The 24,739-nt window shown below is 40.9% G+C and overlaps 1 protein-coding gene across 2 annotated transcripts in view; it reads right to left on the reverse strand.

Moving 5' to 3' along the window:
- Positions 1-22,126, reverse strand: part of LOC142103893 (transmembrane protein 263-like) — a 156,611-nt gene extending 134,485 nt beyond the window's left edge. For both annotated transcript variants that reach the window (XM_075188245.1, XM_075188244.1), the window contains exons 1-2: positions 22,010-22,126; positions 16,842-16,926 (exon numbers count right to left, since the gene is read on the reverse strand). In XM_075188245.1, coding sequence (XP_075044346.1) covers positions 16,842-16,926; positions 22,010-22,015 — 91 coding nt within the window. In that variant the 5' untranslated portion in view covers positions 22,016-22,126. The remainder of the gene's footprint in view (positions 1-16,841; positions 16,927-22,009) is intronic.
- Positions 22,127-24,739: the final 2,613 nt, after the last annotated feature.

The following is a 24,739-nucleotide window of genomic DNA, read 5'->3' on the forward strand; positions in this document are numbered from 1 at the left end:
TAAGCCAAAGGTCAAGGGGCTTCCATCAGGATAATGGTCCAGGACACACAGTTACAAGCACCCAAGTATGGAAAAGAACAAAACACTAAAGTGGCCTCATATAAGCCTTCTATGAACCCTGATCTGGATCCTATCAAACATCTATGGAAAGAGCTGAAACATGCAGCCTGGAGATAGCTGGAGCAGGTTGCTCAGGAAGATTGGGCCAAACTACCTGTTGACAGGTGCAGAAGTCTCATTGAGAGCTACAGAAATCGCTTGATTGCCGCTAAAGGTTGTGCAACAAAATGTAAGGTTAAGGGTGCCATAATTTTTGTCCATTCCATTTTCATTTGCTTTATTATTTAAAATATTCTGTTGAATCAAAATTCTGATTCAATGTCTGATTTCTATTAAATATGGAATAAACAATGATGGATCTCAAATACTTTGGTCAGTTTCATGTTATTTCAGAGAAAAATATGGGTTCTTCTTTTTTTGGTAAGGTACCAACAAATTTGTCTGTACACATGGCCATGTACGAGAGGAAGACACATAGGTAAGATCAAGTGCGTTCTTAATTGAATACATAGACCCAACACATAGCAACCTATCATTTAATCATATCTGATATATTTAATCATATCCGCTACATTTTTTTAAAAAAAGTTTGTAAAGTCACGAAAGAATTGATGGAGATAGCATAAAAAGTGAAAGCATACTTACTATCTCAGATCTGCCGGTGTCCCTGATGGTTCTAATGGCACCCCAAAAACCATGTATGATATTTTTTTTGTTTATGCACGGTCTATATTTTATTTAGAATTCAGTCTATTTTTAGGTCTCATATAACTTAATGGGAGATGCCCCGATGGCATTCCCCTGAGATTCTCTGATTGATTAGACGTCCTTTAAAAATCCCCTTGCGCAGACCTTCGTAATGCACTCCTGAAGATGTAGTCTTTGTAGAGTGACACTTGTTGAGCGTGTTCCTATCGGCAAATACTGAGACAATTCACTTTCCAGATCCTTGGACTTTGATTTGCTGACCCTTTATTCTAATCTATTTTACTAGAAGCATGTTGATCCTGTGCGTTTTTCCTTTATAGTCTAAAAGCTCCACCATCTTCTAAACTTACTGCTCAGCCTCATTCAAACAGACCAAGCAAGTGTTAATACTTTCCCCCTTCCCCGCCCCCTTAAATATCCCATTCACACAAGACATCTAATATCCTGTAATGCAAATAGTGCAAGTGCAATCTGTCCACACACTTTAACTTTGCCCACCTCCTGCAGGGCAATATGGTTTTACCATCTTCCAGGTGGATTTACTCCTAACTCTTACGGAGACTCACTTGGAGATTAATTAAACACTGCTGCATTCTGTGGCGTATGAGCCGCTTCTGGACATGCGCAGGGTGATAGTGTGGATTGTAGGTACAAAATCGCTAATACGTTCCTTGATGCATCAGGCCCTATGTATCAAGGCAAATATGGAGAATTGAGCAGAGCATTCCCTACTTGCCTTGGTATGGTTGCACAAAGCATTGGAAGACATGCCCAAAGGAGTTTAGGTTGAGCAGGAGAGCTCACATAGGGAATTAATCATTATTTTGTTGGCTTGTTCCTCGTGCACTGAAATCCTCAGTCACCCCTGCTCTGTTTTAGAGAAGAGGTGCATTGTATATCATACTCCAATATTACATATGGCTCCTCTCAGCGCCAAAAATGGAGAATTAGCGCCCTATAAATCTTAATACGAACAGCCCACAGTATTTTCTTCATAGATAATAATTATTACTTACATGTGTCTCACTAACAGAACAGTTTGAAAAGTAGCTTTTACAGGTCCGAGTGTCATCCGTTATTCTTGTTGCTAGTGATGCTTGTAATTGAATTAAATGCATTATATGTGTATTACATCTGTCATTATGAACCATACTTACCAACTTTTTGTAGTTGGCGTCCGTGAGCCTCATGGGGGAGGTGGGCGTGCGGGGCTCCGAAAATCGCGTAAATTTTGGACCCGCAACGCAATGACGCAAACGCTTTATTTTACAGCGGGGACGAGGCCAAAATGAAGCCCCAGAATTAGGTCCATTGTGGACCTAATTCTGCCCACTTCACTAGGAAGTGTGCAGATGCGAGTGATTGTCATACTCTCCCGGGAGTCCGTGAGACTCACCCGAAATGCGGGAGTCTCCTGGACATTCCGGGAGAGTGGCAAGTATGTTATTAATACTATAAAAAGAAAAAACGAGTTGTATCAAATGGACTTCATTCTGATAAACTTTTAGAGCCTTTTAGGGTTTGAAATCATTCAAAAACCACTTGATTTGTACTGAATGTGTTGTTTAGTCCAAGAAAATAAGTTCTGTGTTCATTAAAATAAAACTTTATTAACCTTTGACAAATTTCAAAGATTGTAAAATGTATTAAAATACACAAATCATGTCAATGAATGAAATATCCTGCCTTTGGGAAACAGAGTATAAATGACTGTTGTGTGCTGCGTCTGTGCAAGCAGATGACTTTGTCGCAATTTCATCCGGTATTTGACGCATTTCCCTGCATTTAGGCTGAAGGCGAAGGCTATGCTGATGCTCCCAGTCCATTACATGTGATATAACTCTGTTCTCTGGTTTCCAGCTGCCCTCTGCTGGCCATACAGAGTATACACAGACACTAATTGTATATGCAAGATGATTTTTTTTCCCCCAAGTATGCTGAAATCCTAACAGGGGATTTAATTAACAATGAGCAAGATTAGTTTTCTAATCCAATTGCAATTAATAATCCCTACATCAGATCATTTTTCATTCTAATGCTTGCAGTAATATAAAATGTGTTTAATTATTTACAAAACTACCCAAACCCCCAAAAAGATTTACTTGATAAGTGTAATGGTCACCAGTAGGTCAGCCACTATAGACAGTCTAGTTGTCGTCTTCAATCGGTAGCGGCCCTCCTTTCCCTAAGAACTACATGTGTTCATTGGCCCTCAGGGCCTGTACATGAAGCTATAGACACTGACAAGTATGGCGTAGTAGTCAGCATTGTGGTGTAAGATAACAAAGGAGTAAAAAGCATATCACTCATGTACACAAGAGGCATTCACTGCACTTAATAATCAAAACAAAGACAAAAGCTAAAAGCAACCTTGTTAAAAGACAAAATGTCAAAATCACGATTTAATTAACAGTGCTTGCTAAATGTGCTATAGTTTACCTTGCTGGATCTTTTAGGGAACTGGCCCAGCTCCAGAAAAAAGGACAGTCAGCTTATGTTATTTCATGTATCTGGATCGTATGTTCCTTTTAATATGTCCACCTAAACCATAAGCCTCTATGGGTCTAATTCATCGAGGCATGCAAACTGAGCGCAATGTGCATTTGTTTTAAAACGCATGTGAATCGGGTATACTTATGCCCGAATTTAAGGAGTGGATGTGAAGATACTGCAGTGTTGAATACAGGCATAGGCCAGCTCCGCTCTGCTAGACCAGACACCGCAGTGTATGTCCAATACCTATGTGGAATATAAACTCACAAAAGAATGCACAGGCTGTTAATACAAGCATTAATTATAAAACATTACAAATAAAAAAAATGTGCTTCTTTTTCCATAACACGGGCAGCACTGTGGCTTAGTGGTTAGCACTTCTGCCTCACAGCACTGGGGTCATGAGTTCAATTCCCGACCATGGCCTTATCTGTGTGGAGTCTGTATGTTCTGCCCGTGTTTGCGTGGGTTTCCTCCAGGTGCTCCGGTTTTCTCCCACACTCCAAAAACATACTAGTAGGTTAATTGGCTGCTATCAAATTGACGCTAGTCTCTGTCTGTCTGTCTGTGTCTGTATGTTAGTGAATTTAGACTGTAAGCCCCAATGAGGCAGGGACTGATGTAAGCGAGTTCTCTGTACAGCGCTGCGTAATTAGTGGCGCTATATAAATAGCTGCTGATGATGATGATAACATACATTCATTAGAAAGTTCTTAATGTCTACTGTGCATAAAATAAATGTTTACAGTTGCTCCTGGATGCAAACACATGTCCTAGCATGCATACTAGTAACCAGACTTATCCTGTAGATGGAACAAGAGATACATCTGAAGAACAAGTACTTTTGAGATGCCCAGAGCTTGGCTTGGACGCTGCTGCGTGCGCTCGAGATTGGCACTGCCCCTTCCTGTACACTGGCTATGGGCAAACGCCCCTTCCTCGCCCCATTCCATCCCTGAATTCCTAGACTGTGGCAAGTGCCCTTTGCACTCAAAGACAAATGGAATGATACTGCGTTCTGTGGGGTATGAGCCTGTTCTGGGCATGCGCAGAGTGATTTTGCGGGTTGTACTCACACAACCGCCGTTTACGTTCCTTGATGAATCAGGTCCTATGTATCAATGAGCAGAGCAATCCCTATTTGCTTTTGGATAGCTGCACAAAGCATTGGAAGACATGTCCATAAGAGTTTGGATGCGGCAATGGGAGTGATATTAATCATTATTATGTTGGCTTGTTCCTTGTGCACTGAAATCCTCAGTCACTTCTGCTCTGTTTTGGAGAAGAGCTGCATTTTATATAATACTCCAATACTACATATGGCTCCGCGCAGTGCCACAAATGGAGCATTAGAGCCCTATAAATGTTACTACATAGAGCCCACAGTATTTGCTTCATAGATAGTAATTGTTACTTACATGTGTCTCATTAACAGATCAGTTTGAAAAGTAGTTTTACATGTACAAATGTCATTGTTACGCTTGTTGCTAGTGATGCTTGCACTTCAGTAAATGCATTATATGTGTATTACGTCTGTCATTGTTAATACTATGAAAAAAAAACAAGAGTTGCATCAAATGGACTTCATTCTGATAAACTTTTAGATTTTTTTTAGGGTCTGAAATCATTCAAACACCCCTTGATTTACACTGAATGTGTTGTTTAGTCCATGAATATTAGTACTGAGTTCATTAAAAAAAATCAAAACATTTTTAACCTTCACCAAATTTCAAAGACTCTAAAATCTATGGGCAGCACAGTGGCTCAGTGGTTAGCACTTCTGCCTTACAGCGCTGGGGTCATGAGTTCAATTTCCGACCATCGACTTATCTGTGTGGAGTTTGTATGTTCACCCCGTGTTTGCGTGGGTTTCCTCCGGGTGCTCCGGTTTTCTCCCACACTCCAAAAAACATACTAGTAGGTTAATTGGCTGCCATCAAAATTGACTCTAGTCTGTCTCTCTGTCTGTGTTTATATGAGGGAATTTAGACTGTAAGCTCCAATGGGGCAGGGACTGATGTGAGTGAGTTCTCTGTACAGCGCTGCTAAATCAGTGGTGCTATATAAATAAATGGTGATGATGATGATCTATTAAAGTAAACAAATCATTTCAATGAAAGAAATATCCTGCCTTTTGGAAACAGAATATACACCACGACTGTTGTGTGCTTCCTCTGTGCAAGCAGATGACTTTGTCGCAATTTGGTATTTGACGCATTTCCCTGCATTTAGGCTGAAGACGAAGGCTAATGCTGATGCTCCCAGTCCATTACATGTGATATAACTCTGTTCTCTGGTTTCCAGCTGCCCTCTGCTGGCCATACAGAGTATACACAGACACTAATTGTATATGCAAGATGATTTTTTCCCCCCCAAGTATGCTGAAAGCCTAACAGGGGATTTAATTAACAATGAGCGAGATTAGTTTTGTAATCCAATTGCAATTAATAATCCCTACATCAGATAATTTTTCATCATAATGCTTGCAGTAATATAAAATGTTTTTAAATATTTATAAAAATAACCAACCCCCCCCCCCTCAAAAGCTTTACTTGATAAGTGTAATGGTCACCAGTAGGTCAGCCACTATAGACAGTCTAGTTGTAGTCTTCACTGTTAGCAGCCCTCCATTCCTTAAGAACTAAATGTGTTCAACAGTACTCAGTTGCCTTCGGGGCCTGTACATGTAGGTATAGTCACTGACTAGTGTCATCATCATTTATTTATATAGCGCCTATAATTCCGCAGCGCTGTACAGAGAACTCGCTCACATCAGTCCCTGCCCCATTGGGGTTTACAGTCTAAATTCCCTAACATACAGACAGAGAGAGAGAGAGACAGACAAGGGTCAATTTTGTTAGCAGCCAATTAACCTACCAGTATGTTTTTGGAGTGTGGGAGGAAACCGGAGCACCCGGAGGAAACCCACGCAAACACAGGGAGAACATACAAACTCCACACAGGTAAGGCCATGGTTGGAAATTGAACTCATGACCCCAGTGCTGTAAGACAGAAGTGCTAACCACTACGCCACCGTGCTGCCTAGTATGACTTAGTAACGACCAACAAAAAGATAAGAGGGCATTTTAAGACGCCAGTGACCGCTCATGAAAGATACTCTGTGCAAAATACAAGAAGCATGTGGCTCTCTCTAAGACGACTCTGACATGTTTACAGCCCCCCGTGAGGTCATTCTTCTTAGGCTTTTCAGAATTTAAGGAAATTTATTTTTAAGCATTCCACATGTACATGTTTAGCGGGCACCCAGGATCACTCTGCAAGATGTTATAATTTCCAAGGAAGATGTACTGTAGATTATTATTTTAATTACTTTCTTATAATCTAAAATATTCTCTATTTCGTACTCAGGTTTTCATTGAATTAAATGTTTTCATTGCAGAAGGTAAATGGGACAAAGGAATAATGTGAAACATTTTATTGAAACAATTTATGACTATCCAAATATTGGTAAGTCCTTTTCATACCTCTAAATCAATGGATATTTAAGTCGATGGTTCTTTAGGGTTGGGTAAAAGCTGGATACACACTAAACAGATCAAAGCATATAGATTTATTTCCAATGCACACCTCACAAGCATCAATATATACCCTAATATCTCTTCTATAAGTAGGACACTAAACGATTCTAGAAAGTAACTGATTAGTCTTTGAATCATGTATTTCTCTTACGACGGAAAGACGAAGATTGGCTGAAAATACAGTTATTTGAGAGGTTAGTTAGATGGAGTCTGTTTGTTTTGCTTGTTGAACATGAAGAGATAGATTTGGACTCAGAGCATCAATTATTATTTCATCAGCAGGAAGAATGGGATGGATTTCAGATGAATCAGGAAAGACCAGTAGCTTTGATATTGTTTGTTTCTAGTCTATAGGTGATGTTAAAGTTGAATCCCAAAAACAAGAACGTTCTGGGGTTAAGATAAACTCTTGGTTATATTTAGTGAAGGACAAATTTGCTTCTGAAGGGTAGTTCCCTGGAATAGAGACGTTCTTTTCCAAAACAAAAAGGGTTCCGCTAATGAAGAGAAATTCATATCATCTATAATGACTTGTGAAACCCAAAGATCTCTGAATGGATTTTTAAGTCCAATCTAATACAACTTGTGGCTGCATATAGTAGCCTCCGGGGCTCTGGCTAGGGGGAAGGGGCACCTAGGTGGTAGTGCAGCTTTAAGCTCCATTTATGTTGAATATAAAGTATGCCCACTGCTTTGTTATGCTGGACCTACTTTGCTTAGTTGGAGACAGTAGGCTCTGCTGTGAGTGGTACCGGCTTCTTTATGGTAATCCACTGTGACCCAGCTCATAGTACTCCTGGTGTGGATGGTAATGTGATTTTGGTAGCCAGAGTGCACTACTGGTGTACACCGAGGGCCTGAGTCATTAAGGAAAGTAAGGCAAAAAAAAAAGGAGTTAAATGTTCTCCGGGACAAACAAAGTTACAATGCAAGGGGTGCAAAGTAGTTTATCATTTGCAGATTAATTTAAATACTGGCTGTTTTTTCATGTAGCACACAAATACTTGATAGCTTTATTTTTACACTGAAACTTAAAGTAGATCTAGGACATGCCCTACCCCACCTATAAATCTATCCCCACATTTTAAATTTACCTCCCCCTTCAATGCAACATGGTTTTGCCCAGGTGCAAAGTTACTCCTTTTCTATGCTTTGCTCTCCTTAATGACTCAGGCCCCGAGTCTCCTTCTCTCAGCATCTCGATAAGGGAAGTCAGTAGCTCGTTATGGAGTCCCTCCTTGTGGAACAGAACCCAGGATGAAAGCAAAGCACGGCCTTGAGTCTAAATAATAGCAAAGTGAGGTTTTTTTCACCATGGGAACCTTGAGGTAACCTGGGGACAGGTATTTGTCCAACCTTGTCTTAGAGTTGCACATTATTATAGACTATTATAGTATATATATAGCAGGAGCCTTTATATAACAGAAGGTACTGCGTTATAATGGCTAGTTTATAACAACCTGCTTTATCCCACAGAACCAAAGAGCTGCAACCTTACTTACAAAAACCAACCCTTCCTATCAATAGGCATATGCCACTATTTTTATTTTATTTTTTTAAACATTGCATTTTTTTTTTAAATCAAATATTTTTATTTAGATTTTTGAACATTACAAAAGAGAAAACCAACCTTGAAGCAAAAATAAATTTCCAATGCTTATACAGTTCAGATACAGTACATCAAACCCATTGCAACATATTAGATACACTCTTATGAATCAAAGTGGCATAACATCGCTCTCCACTGGAGGCTCTCCATATGCAGAGAAGGTGTCCACACAAATCCTAAACGCAGCCAGATGCCTAGTGGATAAGAACTGGAGAAAAAAAAAAATCAGACCCCCCTCTTCTAGACAGCACCTCATCAATAAAATATGGTTCCTGGCGTCAATGGAAAAAATTTCCTAATACCTAAATACCTAAACAATAAATCCCACAAATCTGGTTTATTTACAATAGTCCCGCCAATGGCTCTCATCCTCAGGACCCGCTTCTGATAACTTGTCACCTGTGAGGCTATATGTGGATTCAGCTTTCCTGAATTAGAGGGCCGCTGGGAGTCTCATGTCTTCTCTCAGGTTACACACCCCCCCCCCTCCCCCCTCCCCCCTCATGTCCCTCTCTCTCCTTCCCTTCCTCATTACAATACGGAAAATAGACCTCACACTCCAATTTATCATTCAATAGTTTGGTATTTAGTATGTTGATACAGCTCAGACCTTCGTACTGAACATGTACTTTACTTGCCTTCTGCTTACCTTTTTTTCTTTTGTTGGTTCTTCAGACGTATATACTGTTACCTATTTTGCCCTACTTTGGCTTTCTACACCGTATGTATACATTGTGCGCTGGTTCTTTATAAATAAAGTTATTAAAAAAAATGGCATAACATCGTGGACCGCAATATGTATTAATCTATCCAGAAAGTATCATCTGCGCTGCTTATCAGGTGGCATCAACTATTAATCCAGCTGAGTCAAGGAGAGGGGCACAGGAGGGGGGGAGGGTAAGAAAGAATAGGAGTGAGCCAATGCCTCCGCACTGTAGTAGGAGGGGAGGAAGGGGGGAGCGTTCAATCCGGATCAAAGTCAGCCACCAAAGACTGTAGTGCTTATCGTGACTTAGTCTATTATGTCCAAATCCTTAAAGTATTTTGGCATAGCATTTCTGGACTGGCAAGTAAACCTCTTGTGTCCAACAGCTTCATTAACGAAGGCTACCCATGCATTTAAATCAACTCCACCCCCTAGCGATAATAACCTTGGCCACTGCGAGAAGATTAATAACGTAACAGTTCATACTCCTCCCCAACAACAGATCTACTCCCAGACCAAACACACAAGTTTTTGGAATCAATCAAGGGGACACCAATGCCCGTGTCTTGTATGCCCCCCACCACCCTCAACCAGACGTCTCCCACCACAGTGCAACTCCAGCGCAGATGCCAGAAGGTGACAAGGGTCACTCCACACTTTGGACAACTTGAGTCAGCTCTAGCACCCATCCGGAGCAGCCTGTGCGGATAGTAATAAACCCTATGTAGGACATACATTTGAATTTTTGTACATCTAGTGCAGGAGGTGGCCTCCCTGGAACTATCCAACATAAAGCTCCAGTCCTCGTCTAAGGGGCCCAAGTCAGTTCAAACACAGTCCACTCAAATCATCAGTAACAAGGAGGGAACGGACATTGACATACAGTATAGAGATAGCCTTAGTTGAGCCCACCTGTCGGAGGAGCAGCCGTAGAGGGTCCGGACAGAAGGTGGGAGAGGTGGGACCAAACTGCGACCTCAAAGCATGGCGTGGCTGTATATAGTTGTAAAATAGGTAGTTCGGCAAGGAAAATTGCAGCCAAAGTTGCTCAAATGTCTTAAGGGTACCATTAGCATAAAGCTGTCCAAGGGAGATGTAGCTCGCCAGCGGAGAAGCTGGTGTGTCTTAAAAAGCTCAGACAGGGGGGTTTTAACTCAAAGCCGCGTGTCTGGGTCTATCCCAGTATTATCTAATGTCCCCCATATGCCATTTCAAATCAGTAAAGCCTGCCGGAGCAGTGGCGGCACAGTCCTTGGGACCCGGGTGCTCATTAGAGCCTGTATCGCTGGTCTCTCAAACATGTCCACTTAGCAAGGAAGCCAATCAGGTCATTCGTCGGAGAGTTCCCAAAACATCCCCGATGATGTGCCAAGTGCGCAGCAAAATAGTAAGCCCTAAAACCTTGAAGGGCGATACCCCCTGAGGCACAGGAGCGACACAGAGAGTATAACTTGATTCTTGCCAGCTTCTTACCTCAGACCAGAGAGGACACGTGCCTGTTAATTTGAGAAAAAAGCCGTCCCGGGAAGTACACGGGAGAATGTTGCAATGGATATAATAGTTTCGGTTGAAAAATTATTTTAATGAGATTAACTCTTCCCGAGACGAACAGGGGCAGCTTCGTCCATGTGAAATCTTTGCCCGAAGAAAATTGATTTAAAGGGATATAATCAGTAGCCGGAATTTGTGACCCAAATAAATATTGCATTGTTATTTAAATATTTTTTTTTCAATAAAAATGAATACAAAAAATGTAAGGAGAGAAGGAAACTGGAACAACTTCATGAGGATGCTGTGGGACAAGATAATACATTCTGACGGACAAAGTATAACATTAGGAGCATACTGTAACAACACTGTTAATAACATCACCACTGACACCCATTTTTAGGTAGAAAAACTATTTTTGACTCCAGGATTAACAGTAAATTAATTCTGAAATCAGATTCCTACCAGTGATGTTCAGAAATAATACTGCATGAAAGTATCATACAATGACACGTCACAGAGCAGAAGTTCATGAGGATATGCTCCTGCAAGGCGCCGGAAAAGGTCCAACCTTCTAGCACTGTGATCTCCTGTACTACTAAGTCAATCAGGTTTCAGACATAATTTAAAAAAAATTATTATTGCTTTATATAGTGCCTTTCTCCCAATAGGACTCAGAGCACTTTACATTGTTGCAGGGGGTGAGGCAGCCATCTAGGGATCGCTGTGCTGCTATTCTATAGACTCATGCACAACAGTCTCTGCCCCAATGGAGCTTACAATCTATATTCCCTAATGCCACACACACACACGCGCGCACACTAGGCTCCATTTCTGTCCGAAGCCAATTTATTTATCAGTATGTTTTAGACTGTGTAAATGAAAACCTGAGGACCCAGAGGGAATTCAAGCAACGCGGGGAGAAAATACAAACTCTGCATATATAAGGCCCTGGTAGGAATTGAACCCATAACCCCAGCGGTGTAAGGCAGCAATGCTAACCACTGCGTGACAGTGCACTTGTCAATTAGAAGCTAAGGACACGAGAGTGAAGGTCAAGAGAACTCTATTGATGAGCTGCCACCAATTTTTAAGCTTCCGGTGGTGCTGTCCTTTAGCTACTGTCATGATATGGTAACCATATTATATATATCAGTGAATATCACAACATGGTATTTAATTGTAGGATGAACATTTATTTTTAGGAAGGGGGGCGGGTTTGTTGACAGTCCCAATATGGTTTAAACAAAACATGGCACATGTTTTGTTAACAGGTTACAGTATACACAATAAATTTAGCATGTCTGAGCAAACAAAACACTTAAAGGAAAAACTAAAGGGAGTTGAGTGCCGTAGTGTTTTATCATTGCTGTTTTGCTATAACCACCACTTATTCTCCAATAAATTATACTACTATCCTTTCAGAGTGTGACATCTCTTGATGCTACAGTTGCCAACTCATGCATGAGCAATTCATGAGTATACTGCAAAGTATCTCTCTATATCTGGGACTGACAAAAAGGCTTCCTTAGAACAGTCAAAAACTAATTAGTATTTATTATTATTATCTTTTATTTTATAAGGCGCCACAAAGGGTCTGCAGCACCGTACATGACATATACAGAAAGCAGTGATCCATAACACATAACGTGATACATTAAGAACAAAATACAAAAAAACAGACATACTGAAGAATAAAAATACAGGTAACATGGTAATGTAGATCAAATTATATAAGTTATATTAGTGAGCGAGAGTGATGGTAGTAATCAGCAGGGAGTAGGCCTAACGTTAAGAAAACAGGGCTAGGGAAGCAGGCCAAGAGGTACAGGGGGTGATGGAATATTAGAAGGAGAAAGGGCTCTGCTCCTGAGAGCTTACACGCTAAAGGAAAGGGGGAGACACAAATAGGATGGTACTGACTGGGGGAGTGGAGTATGACTCATTACCCCAAATTAAAGATTATTACATGAATGCATCACTCTTCTGGTAAAAAAAAAAAAAAAAGTATATTTTTTTATATTGTATTATTCAGTCTTTTCCCCTCCAAACGAGAAATTCAAGAAATTCTCTTATTATAAAGAATACGGCCATCCTAAACTATTAATATCTTTACGTTTCTATAACTTCCTTCTGTCCTCTAAGCAGTACAATATTTGGCATGTAGTCTCTCCTGATAATTTTTGTTATATAGCACATGCACCATTTGAAAAGCCCTTGTCTTTTTGATGATATGGCCTCCAGAATTGTACACAGTATTCCGGGTGCGGGAACTGCCTTTTGTCACGTCCCTCCATGTTCCCTTACTCATTTAAAAATATCTATAAGTCATGCTTCCATGACAATGGCGAGAGATTGGGAAGAAGTAAATTTGTCAGGAATCGGCAAATGTTCTGATTAGGCATGTTGTGTATATTTTAGGTGCAGCTACAACATGTGTTGTACTAACAGTCATTTACAAAAAATAGCTTCTGTAATCTATATCCATAATTTACACCCCCTCCAAAAACTGACCACGCACCCTCTGGTCTTATTCCACCGCTTCACTAGGGTCACATACGCTTTTAATTTTTAAAAACAAACAAACAAAAAAAAAGCGGATCACCGTGATATTTGAACCCCATCATAATAATATGAATAATATGAATACTGAGCATGATTATAATGTAAATCTTTTTATATCTACTGAAGAGTACTGTAATTAAAATGCATTTACACGGCCAAGGGAAAAGAGATAGTAAGAATAGGAATTGAGTATGTACATTCATGGCCAAAAGTTTTCAGAATGACACAAATTTTATTTTTCACAAAGTCTGCTGCCTCAGTTTTTATGATGGCAATTTGCATATACTCCAGAATGTCATGAAGAGTGATCAGATGAATTGCAATTAATTCAAAGTCCCTATTTGCCATGACAATGAACTTTATCCCAAAAACATTTCCACTACCAGACCGGTACAGAGGTCAGCGCGGGGGAGACCATACAGAGGTGAGAGCGGGGGAGACCATACAGAGGTGAGAGCGGGGGAGACCATACAGAGGTGAGAGCAGGGGAGACCATACAGAGGTGAGAGCGGGGGGAGACCATACAGAGGTGAGAGCGGGGGAGACCGTGCGGTGTTGTGCGAGTGTGAATTTGTGCAGAGGTGTGCGTGGTGGAGATTATGTGGAGGTGTGGGAGAAGTGTGAGGGGAGATGTGCAGAGGTTTGTGGGGAGAGATGTGAGGGGGATGTACAGTGGTGTGAGTGGGAGTATAGTGAGAGTAGTGTATGACTGTCAGTGAAAGGAGACATGAAAGATGTGTGAATGGTCAGTAACAATGGTTGAAGCCTTGTCGTGGTGTTACTGCTCATATGGAGGATTTCCATGTGCTAATTCAACCCATATGTGTGCCTGATACATCAGTATGGTTCACATGTACCCGGAGCTGGCTCACGCAGCAGCAAATAGTTACTAGATTCAGGGCAGACTCAATAGCAAAGAACAAAAGCACTCAATATATAACAGAATTCAATTCTACCACTAAAAATACAACATTAAGGAAAAATTAACATGTTGAACTATAGTTGTATGCCTCCAACAATGGACATGTGGCCTTTCGTACATGGGCCAAACAATAATCTAAAGAAGAGAATTGCAGAGCACTTCAGAAACCGAGCAAAGAAAACACAAACACAGCGGATTAGAACACTCCTAGGGCTAGATTTACTAAGCTGCGAGTTTGAAAGAGTGAAGATGTTGCCTATAGCAACCAATCAGATTCTAGCTGTCATTTTGTAGAATGTAGTAAATAAATGACAACTAGAATCTGATTGGTTGCTATAGGCAACATCTCCAATTTTTCAAAACCGCAGTTTAGTAAATATACTCCCTAGTGTCTTAGCTTTTTGCCCCAAATTGTTTATGTATATGACCTGGGGGAGTGACATGGGCGTAGTAGGAGAATATAGGGAGAGCTGTGTGTGACGGTCAGTGAAAGGAGACATAAAAGGTGTGTGAATGTTCAGCAACAATGGTTGAAGCCTTGGCTTACTTTCTTTCTTAACACCAATCTGTCTCCATTTAGGTCTTATCTTTATCTCTCCTCTCTGTTCCTTCAGCGTCCAGCCTCTTATATCTCTCTTCTCTTTACTTCCCAAGTTCCTCCGCTCTCCTGTCTGACACCCCCCCCCCCCCCCCCCCGTTATCTGCTGCAGATGTATAGTTTAATAAGCTGATTACATATGTATTGCATCCCCCCCCCCCCCACTGCCATTTCATTTTCCTAACATACTAGTAGGTTAATTGGCTGCTATTAAATTGCCCTTAGTCTCTCATGGTCTGTGTGTCTGTGTGTGTTAGGGAATTTAGGCTGTAAGCTCCAATGGGGCAGGGACTGATGTGAGTGAGTTCTCTGTGCAGCGCTGAGGAATTAGTGGCGCTATATAAATGGTGATGATGATGATACCCTTCCCCGCCTTCCTCCTTTTCACCAATTTCTCCTCCTTTATACCCCTACTCGATCTTGCCCAGCTTCATTCATTTACCCGCACTGTTCTCTTTGGTTGGCTCCCCTTCCCCGCCTGGGGAGTCATCTTCGATCCCCCTCCTGGTCAGCAGCGCCAGCTGGCACTTGTTAGTATCCAGTGGTGGCAGTGCCGGCCGCTGAAATTTATTTTTGCCCCCCCCCCCGCCGCCTTTACCTCCCCAGGGCCGGATTAGTTTATCCTGCAGCCGGCCGCACATCCCAGTATAGAACATATTACTTAAATTTTACATTATATATGCGCAATAACTGAGGCCATTTGCTGATATAAATAGTATTTTCAAAGTGGAACTTAATTAATCCACACATGTAAAGCAGCTGGTCATACATGTGAAATGGGTGTTCTACAGACCGACATAAAATAGTTTTGTAATTGCAGCCTTTGTTGACTGCTTCCAGAATAATCTGCTTGGAATTGGACGATAGTGTAATGCAGTGGTTGGGGAACAGGGGTAAAAATGAAGGTCCTGAGGGTAATGCTACCGATTCACATGCTGTCAGTTGGATTGTAGACCCCTTTAAATGTGAAATTGCTGTTGTACCAGAAGAGCCTCAAGGGTTGGCAGAGGCACTTCTTGAGCTTCCATGCAATAATGAAGCCCGTATTGCATTTGAAAACAAAGCAGATCTGTCATATTTTTGGATGTCAACAGCTACAAAGGCATTCAAAATTGCACATGAGGAGACAGTCAAAAAGTTCCTGCCTTTTGCAACAACCTACCTTAGCGAACGAGGATTTTCCACTCTAGCGAACATAAAAACAAAGCAGAGAAATCGATTGGACGCTGAAGACTGTATCCAAATTGCTCTGACACCAAAATGCCCCAATATTGATGCTCTCGTATCAAAAATGAAGCAACATCATTTCGCCACAACCTGAAGTTTTGAAGTTGAAGCTTTCAAAGAAATTTTTAATAGATTCAATAACATTTTGAATTCCAATAATTAATAATTATGATTTCCTTCCTTTCAAATCAAGGGGGTAACGTCGGCGTATCTAAATATATTTGGGGGTAAAAGGTAAAAAAGTCCTCTGACCCCTGGTGTAAAGTATGTACGGAGAGAAGAAATCATAATGATGGAGATTGTTCTGCCATGTGGACAATTTGTTCATTTACATATGTATGTGTGCTGGTGGGGATACGTTGTGTGTGCAAGTCTACATTTACGACTGCAGAAAGAGTGCAAATAAATTGTATATGGTGTGTGTATAGTTAGATGGATAATAGTGATAACTGGCGGTGCAGAGAGACTTCCTTACGCCTTTTGAAGAACGTTCTGAAAGAACACACAAGCGCTTTCTTAGCACTTGCTTCATAGGGTTTAACTGCCCTTAGTTCTGGTTGAGAAGTAGTATTTAGATTGTTCTACTCCCAGTGGGCACAGACCCCACTTCCACCCTCCATTCCGGGGACTCTGCAACCAGCATTTTTAGACAGAGTGAAATATATCTCCCTCAAAGTATTTTCTCAGTTGAATTCTCACAGTAATTAAAATGAAAATAAATAAATATCTTTCAAATACAGACAGTCAATCTGAAATGAAATTCCGGCAAGACAATCACAGTATAAATCCATAACTCATACAACTCTGTTTCAGTTACCCTTCAAAAGTCATTAAAGAGTATTAGCACAGGAAACTCACAAAGTTTGCCTACCTAAAGCAGTGACCAATGAACAAGGAAACACCTGTACTATTTTTATCCAACTTACCTGAAGGTTCATCTGTCAAGTCTTCTGGAATGTCTTCTTCATCTATGACTGCCGTATCATCTTCCAGCATTTCAGTATTTGGCCCCTGAAAAAAAGAACCCAAAACTGTTATGAAGTGGCAGGATTTTAATAAGCCTAAAGGAGAAGCCCATGACCATTCTAAGACTTAGTACCTCTAAGCAAGGCAAGAAATTACCTGGAGACAGGTAGACAGAGGGGAGAGGGGTCAATTGCAACCAACAAAAATAAATTTGAACATGTCCACATTGCGAGTCTAAGTCATCAAGGACCGTAAATGCCAACATGTGCCGTATTTTCCGCATAATCGCTCCAAAACCGGACCACATGCCAGTGGATACAGTGGCATCCAATTTATCTTTCAGTGCAAAGGATCTTTATGTCAGCCTACGATTTGATGGGTGGAATGGGGAGGGGAATGGGCGTATGCATGTAGTCATTGTATGGTAAAGGTTTGCAAAGCACGAGCGCATGCAGCAGCAGCATCTGATTCAGGCTTTGGGCAGCTCAAAAGTACGTGTTATTCTGCTTTATCACTTGCTCCAGCTATTGGGCAGGTATAAGTGCCGATAGATAGTGATGAAGGATGTGTATGTATGCTAGTATATGTGTAAATGTAAAAATGCATGTATATTTTATGTACAGTAGACATTAATAACATCATGATATTTGTATTTAATGGGAAAAAATACTTTTTTAATGTTCTATCGCTAAGGACTATATGATTAACAGGTGACAAATCACTTTATATACCCAAATATGTATTGGACATATCCTGCAGAGCATTGTGTCCATCAAAGTAGAGCTCACCTAGACTTGTATTCAACAAGAGGCGTTTTATTTTGGGTGCCTTAATGAAGCAGGCCCTGCATGTTTTAAGGCACACCCTGGCATCTCTCAAATTATTTTGTTTGGTGTGAGAATAAAATGTGCAAGTTTGAAAAAGTAAAAATCTCACCATAAATGTCAGACCTACTATAACATTTGGACCACCCTTTTATTAGTTTGAACAATTTTTTTTTGGGGTGATAAAATAGTGCTTGTTTGACAATAATCTATGTACGTGTACATTAATCCTGCACTACCATCTAGGAAAATATTTTACTAACGTGCTCCCTTATCCTAACTAGTGCCCCGACAGCTGCTACAGCCGTTATTCCCGGGGCTGTGCAGTGACCAGAAAATCAATTATGGTGGAGGGGGGAGTGAGTAGGAGAACCAATCACAAGTCGCAACCTCTTGATTGGACCTCCCACTCACAATGGCCTTGATTTTCATACGACGCTGTGAGAGGAATGGAGGAGTTTCGGGGGTTCCAGGTACGGAGAGGGGGCACTGCTAGAGGCTGTGCACCTCTATGGGGGAAGTGGAAGGAAAATCTGTGATGTTGCTTAGCCGCAGAGTGCCTTTGTGACCATCAGGGAGGTACTCCGCGGCACATGGCTAGTAATTGAATTGGCCCCATAAACTACTAGTAATAAAGTTTTAATGCAAAACCCCACATTTTAAGGATATTTTATAAGTACAATAAATCTGCATCATCTCTTTCTAACTCCTAATTCTTTTCACATCACCCTATTTGCACACAATAAAAACACTGCGCTGCATCAAATCCATGTGTACGAAACATGTGGAGATTATTTTTACAAATAGGCTTTACATTTTTATTGTTAAAGTAATGGACATTTATCGAGGTTTTGTAAACATCTCAATTCTGGAAACCAAATTAGATTTGGCTGTAAAACAGTGATTTCTTGTTGATGGCAGCCCAGAGGGAGATTCGGAACAAATGGATTTAGATTAGATGCACATTCTGTATACCGCATTTAAGTCTATATTACTCTCAGCTACACCATGATGAAATGGTAGATTCTGGAATATTTTGTTCTCTTGGTCATGTACATTATTGGATTCATGCCATTTGACAACTATGATTATTGTTATTCATTTATATAGTGCCAACATACTCCGCAGCGATGTACAAGTGGAACAAACAAGTAACAGGGCTCTGCATGTAAGCTTACAATCTACAAGAAAACAGAAGTTTGATACATATTGCATACTCGTATAGCCAGATTGCAATAGGAAATAGTGCTTAGTGATTCTATATGATCGAGTCACATAGTAATGTTGTTGTATGAAGATTATATGAGTATAGAAGTAGAATGTAAGTTTCGAGTGAACTATGTAGAGCAGTGGTGGGCAACAGGCAGACCTTGGCCAACTCCAGCTGCCCCTCGAGCCTACACCTGCAGCCCACCAGCCTATTGCATTCTAGTCATAATGAAGAAGAATGTGTGCAGCCAACTTCCGACTCGTGTAACCTGTTCTGAACAGTGCAGGAAAGTCACGCAGCATACCCCAGAGGATGAGCAGAGAGTGAAGTGTGTTCTCCCTCTTACCTCTGTCTAGTACTTTTGAAGAGAGAAGGGCTGCAGCTCTCAAGGTAAGCAAAGTTGCTTATCACTGATGTAGAGGGGAGTAAACAAGTAGCATAATCTAGGGGGGTTAAAAACATAGTTGGACATTTGATAAGCTTGCCATAAGAGGGGAGTTGTCAGGGAATGTTATAAGGTTTGGAGGCTAGGGGAAAATCTTGTTTTACGAGAAGAGGCCTGTAACTTGGAATAGTAGCAGGTAATGAGTATGGATAAGAGGAGCATATATTGGGTAGAGCAGAGGGGGTCGAGATTGTTAATATTTTGAGAAAAGGAAATATATGTAGACTGTGTCGCTTTGTAATAGCTTTCTATATTAGTACAATTATTTTATATTGAATTCAGTAAAATACTGACACCCAATGTAAGAATTGTCATGGCATTAAAGTAGTAGAAGAACGTTTTGCAAGAAAAATTAGTATAGCCGCTGCATTCAAATTAGATTGTATGGGTAAAAATTTAGTTAGTGGAAGAACAATAAGTAATTTGCTTGCAGGGTCTTGTGTGAGAAATGTACATATTCTGGAAATATTTCTTAGATGGATGTAACAGGATTTAGATACAGATTGGATGTGGGGAACATTGAACAGTTCTTATTGGCTTAGTTTTTGAAAGATAAAGTTTTGAGGAAGCGGGAGGACATTCAGAATTAAATGGCAGAAAGACATTCAGTAATGCAGAACAACAAAGATGATGAGAGATCCGGACAGCATAGAAAAATGTGGGTATCATCCGCATAGAGGTGATGCTGAAAACTAAAGGACCTTAATCCTTTAACAAGGTAAGAGATATATTCATAGAAGAGAAGACAGCCTAGGACTGAAGTACTGCTGCTGACAGAAGTGAAGTGGATCCAGAGAAATGAACAATGAATAAACGGTTTGATAGATAGGATGAAAATCAGGATATAACAGTTTGATAGGTCGGTGTCCTGAAGACATAGGGAATGTAATGTTTGTATAAGAACTGAGTGACCAATAGTGTCAATATGAGTGGTAATAGCGAGTGGTAAGTAGTCTGGGCCTACACGATGGCTAGTGGTTAGCACTTCTGCCTCACAGCACTGGGGTAATGAGTTTGATTCTCGACCATGGCCTTATCTGTGTGGAGTTGGTATGTTCTCCCTGTGTTTGCGTGGGTTTCCTCTGAGTGCTCCGGTTTCCTTCCACACTCCTAAAAAAACATACTAGTAGGTTAATTGGCTGCTATCAAATTGACCTTGGTCTCTCTCTCTCTGTCTATGTGTTTGGATGCTAGGGAATTTAGACTGTAAGCTCCAATGGGGCAGGGTCTGATGTGAATGAGTTCTCTGTACAACGCTGCAGAATTAGTGGTGTTATATAAATAACTGGTGATGATGATGATGAAGTCATAAGTAGTACAAAGCTTCTTCCAATATCGTTTTTGAAAGCAGTGTGTTTCTTTAGTGTGCCTTGGCTGAGATCGTGGTTGACATTGAGAGGAAATATCAAGTGCTGTTGCTAGGGTTTAACTAATATGTGGTACTGTCAGAACAGGAAAGGAGAATGGAGAACTTGGGAAGAGGAGTTGTTACAGAGATGTGGAAAGTTATTTAACATTAAGAGAACTGAGTTTTCTGCAGGTATGAGGAAATTTGGTTGACTTAAAAGTGCAAAGAGGTTAATCATGATGACTGGAAGAGTCAGTCCACTGGGAGAGGCAGAGAAAAAGAGTTTAGACAGAGTTTGGAGGCACAAGGAGAATGTGCATAATCATTTGGGATGTTGAAATCACCGAAGATGATGGTGGGAATATCAGAAGATAAAAAGTAAGGTAACCAGGAACGAATTGTTGGGGTGAACAGCAATTGTAATTTTCTCCAAGACACACTGCAGGGTATAAGGTGCGGCTACAATTACAATTGCTCTCTTGTCCTCTGTGCAATTAGTAGCTGTCAGGCGACAATAGGAATTGTAGTTCAAGAACAAATGGGGAACTACATAGAATCTCTGCCATAGCTTACAAACTTTTCACATTAGAATCTATTTTTCATAGATATGTAAAAAAAAGTAGAAAACACCATTTTCAAATTGTCAGCCAAATGTGAGAGAAACAAAAAGCATATCATGGTTTGAGCAAAATTATTTTTAATTTGGTAAGCCTAAGTGCCAGGATGATGGAAACTAAACAGTTTTGTATCCTATATCCATATACTCTGTATGTAACAATTTCATATACATTTATTGGGGGATATTCTATAAAAGTGAAGGTATTGAAAAATGTTATTAAAATGTTTCTGATGAAAGTACTATATCAATATATCCAGATTAAAGTCTTTTAATAGACTATGGCATAGTCTATTAATAGTCTTTAATCTGGATTTTTTTCCTTTTGAAATAAAGTATTTTTTCCTCATGCTTTTTAACAAAATAGACGTTTTTATAGTCACTCTCTTTTATATGCAGTTGGGACAATTTTATACATTTTTTTTATGTGGACATCATAAAATATATTAGTAATACTAATCAGAAAACATGTATTTTTAAGCTATATATTTAAGCAATATTTCTATACACAACCACATTAAATGTAATATGCATACACTATTTTAAAGCATAACCATGTAAGGTAAACATAATGCAATATATAGTGCTGTGTATGTAAAAAGGAATATATTCAGTATGGCTACAAGTATGAGTACATGCAGCCACTACACTCCATGACCTGTGCACTATAGTCATTCAGTCTCACCTTCATGGTTGCAGGCTGAGTATTATTATCTGGTGTGCAGGGATGTCTCAGGGTCCCCTTCTGTGTGGGGCACTCATCCACAGCCTGCTCAGCATGTAAACAGGTTTTAGCAGTGGGCGGAAATGACGACACGCTGGATGGCGTGACGCCATGACGACGGGAGGGAGCGGCCATCTTGTGTGTGGCATTGTATTGTACTGTGTTCAGGACCTTGGAGAGCGTCATTTGTAAAATGTAGTAATGCTGCTATCTGTGCCTGACTGATACTCATTTAAAGTATAGACACATTACCTTACAGAAACCATTGCACTTAACATGCCGACCTCCCTAGAAGGAACAGCAAGCAACAGCCACTTTAGTTTTGCAATTGTGCACATTAGTAGCATCATCTACTGGAAGTTACTGTATATCTTGCATAACATAACATAGTGTGTGCTTTCTGAAAATGAAATGCATTTGCATATAAAAGAGACAATTTAAATAAATTGGTGTGCATAATATTAGGTATTCAGTTAATATATATACACTGTTCCATTAATAAATATATTATGTGTGTGAATTGTTGATGACCACTGATTTAATCAATTGTTTGTTATTGATATTATATTAATCTTGTATATACAGTAAATGAATAGATTTATTCTTTGTACTATTAAAATAATGTACCTTTCTTGAGGTATTGATTTAATAAAACATCTTAGACTGCATATTTAATTAGATTATGGGGCCCACAGCTCACTAGTTACCCATGCGGTGGGCCCCATTATTTTCATGGGCTCCGGAGCACCGCACCTGCTGCAACAATGGTAGTTCCGTCGCTGCACTGAAGCTGACTAGACGAGTGACCCCTGAGGCTGACTGGACATGTGACCACTGAGGCTGACTGGACATGTGACCACTGAGGCTGACTGGACATGTGACCACTGAAGCTGACTGGATGTGTACCCCCTGAGGCTGATTGGACATGTGACCACTGAAGCTGACTGGATGTGTACCCCCTGAGGCTGACTGGACTTGTGACCACTGAGGCTCACTGGACATTTGACCACTGAAGCTGACTGGACATGTTACCATTAAAGCTGACTGGACTTGTGACCACTGAGGCTAAGTGGACATATGACCCCTAAAGCTGACTAGACATGTGACCACTGAGGCTGACTGGACTTGTGACCACTGAGGCTCACTGGACATTTGACCACTGAAGCTGACTGGACATGTTACCACTAAAGCTGACTGGACTTGTGACCACTGAGGCTAAGTGGACATATGACCCCTAAAGCTGACTAGACATGTGATCACTGAGGCTGACTGGACATGTGACCCCTGAAGCTGACTGGACTTGTAACCACTGAGGCCCACTGGGTATGTGACCACTGAAGCTGACTGGACATGGGACAACTGAGGCTCAGTGGACATGTGACCACTGAAGCTGACTGGACGTGTGACCCCTGAGGCTGACTGGACTTGAGACCACTGAGGCTGAGTGGGCATGTGACCCCTAAAGCTGACTAGACATGTGACCACAGAGGCTGACTGGACTTGTGACCACTGAGGCTGAGTGGACATGTGACCCCTAAAGCTGACTAGACATGTGACTCCTGAGACTGACTGGACCTGTGACCACTGAAGCTGACTGAACATATGATCCCTGAGCTTGACTGGACTTGTGACCACTGAGGCTCACTGGACATGTGACCACTGAAGCTGACTGGACATGTGACCCCTAAGCTGACTGGACTTGTGACCACTGAGGCTGAGTGGACTTATGACCGCAGAGGCTGAATGGACATGTGACCCCTGAGACTGACTGGACCTGTGACCACTGAAGCTGACTGAACATATGACCCCTGAGCTTGACTGGACTTGTGACCACTGAGGCTCACTGGACATGTGACCACTGAAGCTGACTGGACATGTGACCCATAAGCTGACTGGACTTGTGACCACTGAGGCTGACTGGACCTGTGACCACTGAAGCTGACTGAACATATGACCCCTGAGCCTGACTGGACTTGTGACCACTGAGGCTCACTGGAAATGTGACTACTGAGGCTGACTGGACATGTGACCACTGAGGCTCACTGGAAATGTGACTACTGAGGCTGACTGGACATGTGACCACTGAGGCTGACTGGACAGCAGCTGAGTTTTGGCAGGAAAGTTCCAGGTTTCAAAACTATAATTTTTGTTTGTGCCTGAGGAGAGAGTCTGAGAGCACAGGGACACACAGTTTCCCCAGCAGTGAGAATAAGAGCATCGGGAATTATGTGAAGTGCTGAGAAGAAAGAAAGAAAATTCACTTCCCCTCCAGCAAAGCCTCTGATGCAGACTGTTCCCCACGGCTGTGAGTGAAAAGAGGGGATTCCCTGCTGAAAGGTGCCCTTATAAGAAGTAGTTTTTAATCATCCTTGTCTTTTTGGGTCATTTTACTCTAACCTTACAGATTGCTCTGGATAGTACTTTACTATTGAAAAGTTTTGTAGGCTGCAGTTCTGTCACAATGACACTAGATGACACACAGGGGCTATTATAAAACTGTAATGGAAAAATTACCTGTAATCTGTCACCAGAACTTCAACATGAGACTATTTTTATTTAAGTGATTTTGGAAAAACGAGTGTGCTGTACCGCTGTTAGAACCATATGTTTGATTAAATAGAAAACATTTAATCAAACATTTGATTTAATAGAAAACATGAATAGTAAATACATGTATACTGTCTACACCTG

Source organism: Mixophyes fleayi, chromosome 10, assembly GCF_038048845.1.
Source record: "Mixophyes fleayi isolate aMixFle1 chromosome 10, aMixFle1.hap1, whole genome shotgun sequence".
In the NCBI taxonomy this organism is placed as follows: Eukaryota; Metazoa; Chordata; class Amphibia; order Anura; family Limnodynastidae; genus Mixophyes; species Mixophyes fleayi.